The 12975-nt window shown below is 55.0% G+C and overlaps 1 protein-coding gene across 2 annotated transcripts; it reads right to left on the bottom strand.

The window, feature by feature from the left end:
• Positions 1–3508: 3508 nt before the first annotated feature.
• On the bottom strand, positions 3509–10781 carry NMUR1 (neuromedin U receptor 1). Of its 2 annotated transcripts, none has more exons than XM_044241843.1 (3): positions 10746–10781; positions 6561–7449; positions 3509–4544 (listed from the first exon to the last, which is right to left on the bottom strand). In XM_044241843.1, exons 2-3 carry the CDS (start codon positions 7408–7410, stop codon positions 4189–4191), a joined length of 1206 nt encoding a protein of 401 aa, XP_044097778.1. In that variant the 5' UTR covers positions 7411–7449; positions 10746–10781; the 3' UTR covers positions 3509–4188. The 2 variants fall into 2 exon arrangements, with proteins under 2 accessions (XP_044097778.1, XP_044097777.1); XM_044241842.1 differs by lacking the exon at positions 10746–10781 and adding an exon at positions 10230–10324.
• Positions 10782–12975: the final 2194 nt, after the last annotated feature.

The raw sequence follows: 12975 nt of genomic DNA on the forward strand, positions 1-12975 counted from the left end.
AATCAGGATAAGCAATGATAATCAGCTCATCTTAGAAATAACAATGACCACTAGTAGAACAAACAGAATGCACAATCTTCAAACCAGTGAACAGATGAATCTGTTGAGGCTCTTGGTTGCGAGCAACAGCAAACGACTCTGGCCAACTCAAGCAGAAAAGGAATTTACTGAAAAGCTCTCCGAAGCTCAGAACATCAACAGGAAGGCCTGAAAACCTGGCAGAAAAAATGGGCAGAAACTGAGGGAGACTGGGTGGCAGGAGGCCCAGGGACAGCCCTGACGGGACAGTGCCATTAGCACTGTGGTCCTGGGCACATCTGTCCCCATCGTCATGGGTCTCAGTATTACTCACTCCGGATGAGGAGTCCCATGTTGGATCACTCAGCTGCCTGAGTGCAAGTCGTGGGCCACAGGTGACGTCAGCAGTGGAGAGTGTCTGGACGACTTTCAGCTTCTGCAGTGGGAGCCTGGGTCTGGTCTCCAGCGACAGTCACACACTGAGGGATTCCTGCCCCTCACACACAAACACATACAACGGGAATGGAGAGCAAATGTCTGGGGACCCCCAGAAGGCAACTCCTCTCTAGAAAGAAAACCTGGGATGAAAAACTTGTTGGATCCATTAGAAGGCACATGGGGAAGGGAGAGAGACTCTAAGAAGTATACAAAATGAGGCGGGCCCCCAGAGGTCAGGACTGGTTTAGAAATACCGGCTGATGACCTCAGAGTAGATGTGAAGTGCTGTGTGTGTACGTTTTCTGAGCAGACACTTAGCAGAAGGAAGGATGGACAGATGCAGCTGTTTGTTGAGACTAATCTTGGGACTCTGAATTCCCAAAGAAACCTTTTTTTCTTTTCTTTTTCCTGAGAAGAATGATTCCAGTATGGTCACCCTGGCCCTCAGAGATACCGGCCGAGAAGGTGGTGTGTGATGGACCATGGGACGGACAGAGGACCCATCAGAAAGGAGGCAACGACGGACAGGGAGACAGCAGACCCCACAAGAACGAGGAAGGCTGTTTGAGAAGGAAGGATAAATCTGTCATAGGGGCCACAGAGCAGGAAGGAGGCAGTCATGGTCAAGAGTTCACACTTCCGGGGCGCCTGGGTGGCTCAGTGGGTTAAGCCGCTGCCTTCGGCTCAGGTCATGATCTCAGAGTCCTGGGATCGAGCCCCGCATCGGGCTCTCTGCTCAGCAGGGAGCCTGCTTCCCTCTCTCTCTCTCTCTGCCTGCCTCTCTGCCTACTTGTGATTTCTCTCTGTCAAATAAATAAATAAAATCTTTAAAAAAAAAAAAAAAAAAAGAGTTCACACTTCCATGGGGCGCCTAGGTGGCTCAGTGGGTTAAGCCGCTGCCTTTGGCTCAGGTCATGATCTCAGGGTCCTGGGATCGAGTCCCGCATCGGGCTCTCTGCTCAGCAGGGAGCCTGCTTCCCTCTCTCTCTCTCTCTCTGCCTGCCTCTCCATCTACTTGTGATTTCTCTCTGTCAAATAAATAAATAAAGTCTTTTAAAAAAAAAAAAAAAGAGTTCACACTTCCAGAAATGGAAAAGCTCCTGGAGGTACTGGGAGTGAGGATGTAACCTCAGCGCCCAGAGGGTGGCTGGAGGAGAGGCCTCGGGAGCTGCAGGAAGGATCAAGGGCAAGAAACCAGGGCAGCAGTGGGACACCCATGTGGGATATCCAATGCCACCCAGGAGAATGGCAAGAGCAGAACAGACAGGAAGTAGAGACAGCCCCAGCTCTTGAACCCGGGAAGAAGAGGGATGTGGGTGACAGCAGCCAGAAGGGGAAATGACTTGAGCCCCGGATGCACCAAATGCTTAGGAAGGGAGGGGGACTCCGGGCCTGGGAGCAGCACTGGGCGCTCAGAGACATGCTGCAGGGGACTGTGCTTCCAGGAGTCAGCGGGCTGACCTTTCCACCTCCATCTCTTTGCCCCCAGGGCCGAGCCCAGAGCCGCTGCTTCCATCTTCCACAGTAACTGGTGACCTGTGACAAAGGGGACCTATCCGCTGACATGCTGGGGATACACTTGAGAGATGGGCATCCGTGTATACTAAAGGGAGCCATGCCTTCTAACAGCTCACGTCCCTTCTTCCCCCGTCAGCCCAGTGCCCCTCGGCACATAGCAGGCCCCTCAAGGGCCCCTCAGACCCATGAGTCATCTCTTTATTTATTTATTTGACAGAGATCACAAGCAGGCAGAGAGGCAGGCAGAGAAAGGAGGAAGCAGGCTCCCCGCTGAGCAGAGAGCCCAATGTGGGGCTCGATCCCAGGACCCTGGGATCATGACCTAAGGCAAAGGCAGAGGCCTTAACCCACTGAGCCACCGGTGCCCCCCATGAGTCATCTCTGACAGAGAGGGCCCCTGGGAGCCCACAATTAGTCTCTGGGGACAACTGCAAGCTCTGGCTGGAGTCGGGGGTCTGGCTGCTCCCTCTTTGCCACCCCAGGGCTCCGGGAGCTCACTTCGGAGGCCACTTGCTGCTCTGTTCCTTTTCACATATCCCCATCCATCTTCCATACAGTGGCTGTCGCGGGAGAAGGAAACTACCTCTGGGTGGTTTTCAACTTTTTTCTTTTCCTCCAGACTTAATCCTTTCTTTTAAAAAGTTACAGTAAAATCCACATAACATAAAACTTGCCATTGTAACTAACCACTGAAGTGTCCCGTTCAGCTTTAAGGGTCCAGTTCAGCGGAAGTGCATTCACATTTCTGGGCAGCCAACCTCCAGAAATTTTTTCATCTTGCCAAACAAACTCTGTACCCATTAAACAACTCCCCATCTCCCCCTCCCACCAGCTCCCAGCAAGGGTGGTTTTTAATTATTTCAAATTGTTTTCACTTTTGCTTACTGGTATTTCCCAAGTTTTCTACAAAGAGAATTTGATATTTTTATAATTGAATTTCAGAACTCCAGAACTCTGTCCACCACCCTGGGCAATGCCACCACTTCACAGGCAGGGGGGTCCTGGGCCTGAGCTAGGGAGTGTCTGTCTGTAGGGGGAACCGGGACAACTGGCCTACAGTGTGAGCCTCCTTCACCCAGGGGTTCCTGAGTGAGCACTGTGTCAGCCCCCAAGCCTTTGGGATGGGGCTTCATTTCAGGAGGCGACCTACCCATCCCTGTCTCTCTTCTCACCTCACAGGGTCACTCCTTGCCCTTGGTGGGCCCATGTCTCTTGCCTCTGGAATCCTCTGGTCCGTCAGACCCAGGGTTCTGCTCGCCTCAGACCCCCAAACTAGCTCACGTGGAGGCAAGGACAGAGGGGGTGTGGGGGGGCAGGCACTGGCCCACAGTCTTTGAGAAACCAAGAATAGGCCCGAAATGGCTCTCAGGGCAGGTGACTCAGGGGTTGGAGGGGACAGAGAGGTCAGGGAGGGAGCAGGAGTTAGGGGGATGGTGGGATGGTGAGAAGTCGAGAGTAATTTCTGCCTTGTTGAGCTTGGGTTTTCCAGCAGCTTTGTTACAAGATGTGATTTATGCACACAGAAAACCACAGGTGAAGTGCGAAGTGGGACCCTCTCAAATGCCAGGGTCACATTTATTTTGCAAACAAGGGACCAAGTCTGGGGAAGGTGATGCTACGAGGCAAGGTGGTGGCAGCAGGGCTGAGATGGGAACGAGGTCCCCTGGATCCCTAGCACCCCTGCCACCCAGCTACCCCTCTAGGTGGAGACCCAGAGCCGAATGAGTGGCAGAGGGGGACCACAGAGGGTCAGGGTGGCTGGGGTCCCGGGGACAGGCCAAGAGCTAGACAGGGCCCGAACAGGCCAGAACCTGCAGAATCTCAACGAGAAATGGGAGGGAAAGTGGGGCCCCCTGAACACATTTCAGAAACCAGGGGTGGGGGTGGGTGAGACCCCAGATGGAGGCTTGCTCTGCCTGCCAACCAGCTGCCTTGTTTCTGTAGAGGACCAATCTCACCTGCGTGCCGAGGGCTCTAGAAAGCAAAGCGCAACCTTATTTCCTTTCCAAAAACTTGGGTGGGGGTAGGAGTTGCTGAGGGGCCAGTCCGAGGTTATCGGCTGAAGTAGGGACGGGATCCAGAGGGGGACAGGTCATGAAGACATGCCGGCAGAGGAGGGCAAGGGTGGCTCCCGAAACGGTGTGTGGCTCTCTGGCCTCTCTGGGTGAAGCTGCTCCCAGGCTCCACTCAGAAGGGGTCGGTCTCTTGCAGCCCCTAGAGGCCCCCATTCTCCGTCGGCAGCTGGGCCCTGCTGCCCGGGGAGCCCAGGTCACACAGGGTGCTGCCCATGGTCACCCTGCTGAGGCTGTAGGAGTTGTGGCGGGGTCTGTGGTAGTGGTACCGGGTCCCCAAGCACAGGGCTTCCTGGAAAGTCTCCCTGAAGCGGCTTGACATGATGTTGTAGAGCACGGGGTTAATTGCCGAGCTGAGGTAGAAGAAGACTCCGGAGATAACATGCACGTACTGGAAGGCCAGGAGCAGACCCTCGGTCCACTGGGACACAAAGCTCCACATGAGGCGGTCAACGTGGAAAGGGGCCCAGCAGATCCCAAACACCATGACCAGCACAACTGTGGGGGCACAGAAGGAAGACTTGGGTGCCTGCCAGACTGCCTTCCCCGGGCTTCAGGGTAGTCTGCCCACTCTCACCGTGCCACCCATGCCCATGGTCCATCTGGAAGATTCTGGAAGGTTGCCTGCCTTAGCCTCAGCACCCCTTCAGAGAGGCTGGTCCCACTACTGTCACTGCCTGGGCAGCGGGTATGTGCCTTACTCCCAGCCACAGTCAGACAGACCAGGTGAGGACGCCTGAGCCAAGATGGCCCCATCTGGCTCTCCCATCACAGAATCTGCAACTAGATGGCTCTTAGCTAAGAGGTCACCCAGCTTCCCAGAGCTGTGGCATCAACCAGCCATGCCCTTCCTTGGGTCTCTGTCGTTGGGCTTGCCTTGATTTTTGTCTCTTATTGCTTGTGTTTACTTCTCTGCCTGCCTGTCTTCCCCTGCAGTGCCTTCCTCACCACACCCCAGCACGGTTTTCCCTTATCACCCACGATTTCCACTAGGTGTTGTTTACAACATCTCCAACCCGTCATCTGGTGTATACTAGGCCCTCAGAAAGTGAAGCTGGGGGAAGGAGGGAGGGAGGCAGGGAGAGAAGAAAGCAGAGCCCCAGGCCAGCAGCAAGCCCCAGGAAACACCCCAGCTTCCCAAGGTGAGAGCCATCCCAGCGAGCAGACTTGGTCCCTGCAGAACAAGGAAGTAGGGGGAAGAGGAAGAGGGGGCAGGGGGCAGGTCGTCTGCAGTGTGCACTTCACAGGGCACAGATGAGAGGCAGGCTCAGAACTCTGGGATCAGGTCCCATTTTCAGAAGCTGCTCAAGTGGCCTTGGGTTCTGGGACACTGTTCCTGGGGGACGAGAGAAGTGGGTCTCTCTCTGGGAATGGGACAGTCCCAGTTAGCTGGCTATCATCCCATGGCTTTGACCAAGGTCTCCCTTACCTCTGTCTTGTCCTGGCTCCCTCCATCTACCTGATTTAGGTCCCCTAGGGAGGGGGGCAGGATGGGGAGGAAATCAAGGACTGATTTGGTATCATTTTGTCTGGCTTCCCCAGGGGCCTTTGTTTTGGGAAAAGAGCCAGACCCAGACCACAGTAAGACCCAGAGCCTCAACCCAGCTGGCCTGCCCCAATCCACACTTCTGCCCCGACTCTCCTGTGCTCTGCACACTCACCCTCACAAACACACGTCCTGATAAGTCTCTATGAGACAGGGTCATTGCCATAGTCCTCCAGGATCCACAGATATAGCATGGGTGAAACGTATCATCTTGCCCCTCCAGCACCTTACTCCCCTTCTTTTGGGAACTTTGTTCCCCTCAGACCCCAGCATGTGGGCCTGTGGGGTCTGCAAACCATAGCACCCTGCTACTCAGGCCTGGGGACCAGCTAGGACCTAAGCCCACCAATCAGAATCCTTCCTGGGGACTATTCAACAGCCACTAAGGAAAAAGGGTAGTTACTCAAGGAAAAGGAACTCTCTGTGCCCACAGCAGGGCCTCCCAGGCTGCTCTAGGGAAGGACAGAGCCAAGATACGTTTAGGAGCAAAGATGAGAGACCTGGCAGGGCCAGCTCCCACAAACGGCTCTGCCATCCTGGAATGCAGTCACGTGTCTCTGCCTGGTCCGTGGTTGGGTTCCAGGAGTCCATGCCAACTCATGGGAGAGCCACCTGTGCACCCGCATGGGCCTCCAAGCTGAGAAGGACCCTGGGCTTTGTTTAATGCTGCACTATTGCTGTGTGGACAGTCCCAGCAATTTCTGAACAAGGGATCCCAAATGTGCCTTTTGCATTGGGTCCCACAAATCACGTGGCCATCCTACCATTTATCTTTGCTATGAGTTTCTCACCGAGTAATCGCACACACGAGTGCACACAAACAGGGTGGGGCAGGGGGCAGCAGCGGCAACCCCAAACCTCACACTCACCCTCCATCATAAACCCAGACGCTCAGCCCCGGGGTCCTGGAAGCTCTAGTTTCACACCCAGGGCCCAGCTCAGCCTCTCTTCCCAGCAGCAACACTTACACAGCATCTTGGTCACCTGTGTCCGGCCCCGATCCTGTGACCGCTGAAACCTGCCACTGTCACTGGACCTGGCCCTGCCCCTGGCCTCCTGCCTGAGCAGCAGCAATCTCTCACGCCGCAGCTGGAGCCCGATGAGCAGGTAGAGCACGCTGATGGTGGCCATGGGCAGGCAGAAGAAGAACAGGGTGGTGATCTGCACGACCAGGTTGTAGAGGGCCCGCGGGTGGACCAAGGTGCATGTGGCCGATTGGGGCACCGTGCCCCGGCAGGGCAATTCCAGCTGCTGGATGCCATGCAGGCTGGTGTTAGGCAGAGAACAAAGCACAGCGAGGCCCCAGATGGCCCCAAGCACGCGGCGCACGTGAACCCGAGTCATCGTGGACCTGGCCTGCAGCGGGTGCACCACGGCCACATAGCGCTCCACGCTCAGGGCCGTGACATTGAGCACGGAGGCCAGGCAGACCGTCTCTAAGAGAAGCGTGCGGAAGTAGCAGCCCCCGGCGCCCAGCAGGAAGGGGTAGTTGTACCACATCTCGTAGAGCTCCAGGGGCAGGCCCACCAACAACACCAGCAGGTCGGACACAGCCAGGCTGAAGAGGTAGTAGTTGGTGGGGGTACGCATGTTCTTGTGACGCAGGATGACGGTGCAGGTCAGCCCATTGCCCACGGCGCCCACCACGAAGATCAGCAGGTACGTGACACAGATGGGCACAAACAACTCTGTCTGCTGGGGCCCCAGGTACTTGAATCTCAGTTCCTCATCGGTGAGGTTCAAGTCCTCCGGGTCGGGGAGCCTCGAGGCCCTACTACCATTGCAGGGCACCAGGCTCCTTGCATCCCGTGGGGACATGTCTCCAGGGAGACTGGAGCAATTGAAGCAGAGAGGAGCCTGTGGAACAGAATGGAGAGACACCCAGAAAAGTCACTCGAAGATTGCTGGGAACTCATTAAACCCAAGGGGTGACACTAAGTGACACAGTGACACTAAGAGGAACATCATTATAGGTATTTTAGAGAAATTTTAAAAAACTCTGTCATTCATTATAAGATGTATAATAATTTCAGAGATGTAAAAACACACATCTTGGGCACCTGGGTGGCTCAGTCGGTTGAGCGGCTGCCTTTGGCTCAGGTCATCATCCCAGGGTCCTGAGACTAAGTCCCACATCGGTTTCTCTGCTCAGCGGGGAGCCTGCTTCTCCCTCTCTCCCTCTGCCCACTGCTCCCCCTACTGTGCTCTCTCTCTCTCTGCGTCAAATAAATTAAAATCTTAAAAAAAAAAAAAAAAAAGTACATCTTAAAAATGATAAAAAGCAGGACTCAGGGGCACCTGGGTGGCTCAGTTGTTAAGAGGCTGCCTTCAGCTCAGGTCACGATCCCAGGTTCCTGGGATCAAGCCCCACATCGGGCTCTCAGCTCACTGGGAAGCCTGCTTCTTCCTCTCCCACTCCCCCGCTTGTGTTCTCTCTCTCACTGTCTCTGTCTGTCTCTCTCTGTCAAATAAACAAAATCTTAAAAAAAAAAAAAAAAAAGCAGAACTCAGTTATAAATGTCATAATCCACCAAAGTCTTTGAATAAAGGATGGGTCCTCTGGGGATTAAGCTTTGCAGCAGCAGTGTCCCCTTGGGTCTGTCCCCTTTCAAGCCCTGGACTTTGGGAAAGGGACTCAGTTTGGGGCATCTGGAAAATGGGCACAATATGCAGTACCTGATCTTATCAGAACGGTTTTAAGAACAAGGGATTCAAATCCAGCCTCCCTAATTCTGGGTTGTGTGACCATCTATATGGGAACCTCTCTGTTTCCTTATTGCAAGGACCCAGGCAGTTTAATCTACAAAAGGTAATAAAGTGGGGCCGGCCTGACACATGGAAAGCTTGGTTATCAGCCATCTTGCAATCAGGACCGAGTCCACCATGGGGATCAAGCAAAGGGGTAAAAGGACTAAACACGAGAACACTAATCCAAAAGTTGGTCCTTGTTTCTGTTTCCTATCAGCTGCACTGTTAAAAGTTAAAATATTTGACAACCTTGACTGCCAGTTCTGAGGTTCCCTCTCCTTTGTTTGGTCCCCATCTCTGCCAGTCCATGGGATATAGTGGTTAAGGACCCAGGCCATGGAGCTAAACACACTGGCCTGGGGGTTCAAATGCCAACTCTGCTACATTCCAGCTGCGACGTTACCTCCTGGTACCTCAGTCTTCACATCTGTAAATGGGGTTGTCCACAAAGCTTACCTCATAATTTCTGTGAAGATTAAATATGAAAACACATATAAAGTTCTCAGGGTGTACCTGGTACCTTTCAGGTGTGGAATATCAAAGCATAGTAACTTTATCCTTACTTCCCACATGAAAAGGGAAGAACAGTCCAAGGGAGGGGCACCTGGCGGGCTCAATCGGTCAGCTTTTGATCTGGGGGTTATGAGTTGGAGCCAGATGTTGGGTGTGGAGATTACTTAAAAATAAAACCTTAGGGGCCCCTGGGCCGCTCAGTCGTTAATCTACCGACTCTTGATTTGGCCTTTGGCCATGATCTCAGGGTCTTGAGATCAAGCTCTGTGTCAGGCTCTGCGCTTAGCAGGGAATCTGGTCACGATTCTCTCTCTCCCTCTGGTCCCCCTCCCTCCTCTCTCTATCTCTCAAATAAACAATTCTTTAAAAAATAAAATAAAATCTAAAAAAAAAAAAAAAAAAAAAAAAGGCACAGTCCACCGGAAATGCGGCAGAGACTGAAACAGGATTTGGCTGGGCAGGTGGTTTGGTGGGACAGGCCAGGTGTTGGGGACTGTCCTCCTTAGCCCTTTTGCCAAGCCCACCTGCACCACCACCCCTCCCCTCTGAGCAACCCTTTCAGACTCCTTTCCTGGACCCACTTCCTATCCCTTCAGCTCCATTACCTCTTCTCAGTAGAAGCTTGGTGCCCATGTACCTGTGCAGCCACTTTCCAACTTTCTTTCTAGGTCCTTTTCCCTCCCAGACCCCCAGAATTCTTTTTTTTTTTTTTTTAAGATTTTATTTATTTATTTGGCAGGCAGAGATCACAAGTAGGCAGAGAGGCAGGCAGAGAAAGAAGAGGAAGCAGGCTCCATGCTAAGCAGAGAGTCGGATGCAGGGCTCGATCCCAGGACCCTGGGATCACGACCCGAGCGGAAGGCAGAGGCCTCAACCCACTGAGCCACTGAGGCGCCCCGACCCCAAGAATTCTTAATCGTGGCTATCTTCCTTATCACCAGAACCTCCACCCAAGAGTCTCTCCCAGCCTCCTTGCCAGTCCCACACACGATCCCCGCATTCTGGAATGGAGGGGTATTTTCACTCACCCAGGCGGTTCACCTGCCCGCCCTCCCCCCCCACCCCCCCACCCCCCCACCCCCCCCACCCCCCCCACCCCCGGCACGGCTGCCCGCCTGCACCGCTAAAGCCCGGCCACCAGGGTTTGAGAGGGAATCCCTGAGCCACAGCGAAGGGTCGCCGCCCCGGTTCCGGGAAAAGACAAGAATAACCCGGAGGCTGCGAATCCCCCGCGAAGTGGGGCGCCTCGACGGGGCCCTCCGATCCCCATCGAGGGAGGGATCCCAGAGAGACCCTCTGCGCTCTTCCCAGATCCGCGCCCCAGCCCTTCGGCCCGCCACGTGCCCCGTCCAGCCACCGCGATCGCGTTCCCCTACCATGCTGTCTGCGCCTGGCGACATCGAGGCGCGGGGCGGGTGGCCGAGACCAAGGAACAGACGCGGCGCCAGGAGCCAGAAGACTGGCTGACAGACGGCAGCCGGCCCTCAAGTAGCCCTCCCCGTCGCCCCGCCTGCGGGTGGCCCAGCAGTCCCAAAAGGAACCGCCACCAGGGGGCGGTACTCTCCCTGCAGCGGCGGACCCGGACACCCTCATCTGGGGTCCCCACACACCCCCAAACGAGTGCGGTTGTTTCCAAGTGTTTAACGCGACACTCCCAGGAGCCCCGTGACGGAGTCCCCACGGAGCCCTCACAATAACCCATTTACAAAAGAGAAAACGGAGTCTCAGAGAGGTGAATTGCGACTGGTCTGGATCTCACACCCTGCCCCCCCCCCCGCCCCCGCCACCGTCTCCCTGCCCCGGGGCTCCAGCGTGCTGACTTAAAGCCTAACTCCTTATTATGGTGTCTCTCCAGCCCCCCCATCTCCTCCTGCCCCACATTTCAGACTTACCTCAAAGTTCCCTTGCCCCAAATGGTCTCATCCCCCTCCTTGGCTTCAAATGGGGTCTCCTTTCCCTCCCCAGGCGCAAGTCCCAGGACATCACTGGCCACTCCCTCTCCCTACAGCTATGGGGCAGGTCATCCTCCACTCCCAGGACTGCGGCAGAAGCTCCATTCTCCCTCCACTCTGTCCTCTCACAGCCCAGTCTTCTTCCTGAACCCCAGGCAAGGTTCTTCCTTGGCTGGAAAACCTTCCCAGGGACTCCCCACTTCCTTCTGGAAAAGAACACACCAAAGTCTAGCCTGGTGTTGGACCTCCATGGCCCACTTGCTTTTGTGGTCCCCCTCACTATATTCCTCACCCCCAAATACCCTCTCTCTCATCCATTCAAATGCTCCTCCAGCCCTCCCACCCCACCCACCACAGGGGTGGGGTGTAGGGAAGAGTCTGCTGGCATCCCAGCCTCCTCCTGCTCTCCCAAGCTATACACAAGTAAACCCAAAAGGGGAGCCCTTCCCTGCTCTGCCTTCTCCTTCAACCGGCTCCTTAGTTGGAAGTTATGTCACCAGGAACTTTCTAGGGAGCCCACACTCATGGATCTTAGAGGCCAAAATGCTGGCTCCTGGGCCTCTTCCCAGAGTCTGATTCATTTACTCTAGGCAAGGTCCAGCAATCCTCATTTTTGACACATAGGGAGGAAGCCCCAAGCCCCAGAATCAGACTTGGAGAAGCACTGGGAGGGGTTAAATACAAAGCCCCAGGCCCTGGGAAGGCTGCTGGCCCACAGTGGGAATGGGAAGAGATCAGCCCCTCCATGCCTTGGTTCTTCCCATAACATGCGTGACCATCGGTGCTTTGAGACATCAGTGCAAAGGCTTAGCACCGGCTTGGCATGCAACCAGCACTCAAAAAAATCTATGTGATGACCGCTGGAGGTGAGACCTTCTTCTCCCCAAATTTCTCCAGCCCTTACTCTCCATCCATGAGTCATGGTCTGGCCTTGGGGACTGGGAGTCATCCCCTCTCAGAGCGTCCACCAGGCCTGCCTTCCCAGGAACTCCTCATGTAAACACAGGCCCAGGCACAGAGGAAGGTTGCAGGCAGTGCAGGGAAGATGGTCCCATGACCTCGGGGAAAAGAATTCTGGGCTTTCCTTGAAATTTAACTACTCAACTCCAGATGAGTGACGCTACCCAGAACCTTCAAGGTCTGGGCTGCTCTCAGAGCATGTGTCAGAGGCCCAACGGGGCGGGTAAGCAGCATTGCTGGGAGACAGCCCACCATGGGGTCACAGGCAGTTCCGAGCATATGATGAGCATTGCTGACACCTGCCCCCAGCCCTGCATCACACTCACACACACGCACTCCCATGCACTGCTCCACACTCACTCTGAGCATCCTGAAACTCAGGGTGGACACCCCCGGAGGTGCTCAGAACCCAGGAAGGAAAGGGGAAAGACCCATTCCTGCCTTCAAGAGGCAGAACAGCTCTTGCAATGAGGAATTCTGACAGCGGGATGCCTTGTTCGCAGCATGAAGAGCAGTCAAAGACCATAGCAGGCTAAAGAAAAGGGTAGCCGCCCAAAAGGCGAGGCACAGTGACCATCATGGTTGTGGCCACCCCTGGCACTGTTCAGAAAGCCTTGGGTGCTCCAGCCTCAAGCCTGAGCTTAAGACTGCCACGCAGCGCGTCTCATCAGAACCTGAGGACATGGGCTACCCGCCCTGCTCTGTCCTGAGGCAGCTTCCCCAGGGCCATGTTCCCCTGGGATATGTGCAGGGCTGAGGCCTGGAGTAAACGCATCCTAGGTTTTCGGGGTATCTACTGCGGTCTCCTGACTTTGGCTAGGGTGTTCAAGGCCCACCTCTGCACAACAGCAAATCTGCCAAGGGAGTGCCTCAGAGCCCAAGGAAGCCATTTGGGAGAGCTCTTGGGTCCCCGAGTCTGTGCAGGGCTAACAGGGCCTGAAGTATATGATTAGCCCTGCTGGCACCTGTTGAGAGCCACAGAAGGACAGCAGCCCCAAGCCAGGTCTTCCCCAGCACCCCCTAAATGGCTTCGGGAACATTCACTGTTCACCGGAATTTCCTACCCCAACCCCTTCCCTTGCTCTACTGCCTGCAGAGACCGGAAGAGGAGGATGAAGAGGAACCTGGGGACTCAGAGGCACTGGATGGGAGGGAGGGGCCGCTCTGTAGCCTGGGTAATGGAGACATTCCAGGACCCACCAGTAATCAC

This window comes from Neovison vison, chromosome 3 (genome assembly GCF_020171115.1).
Source record: "Neovison vison isolate M4711 chromosome 3, ASM_NN_V1, whole genome shotgun sequence".
In the NCBI taxonomy this organism is placed as follows: Eukaryota; Metazoa; Chordata; class Mammalia; order Carnivora; family Mustelidae; genus Neogale; species Neogale vison.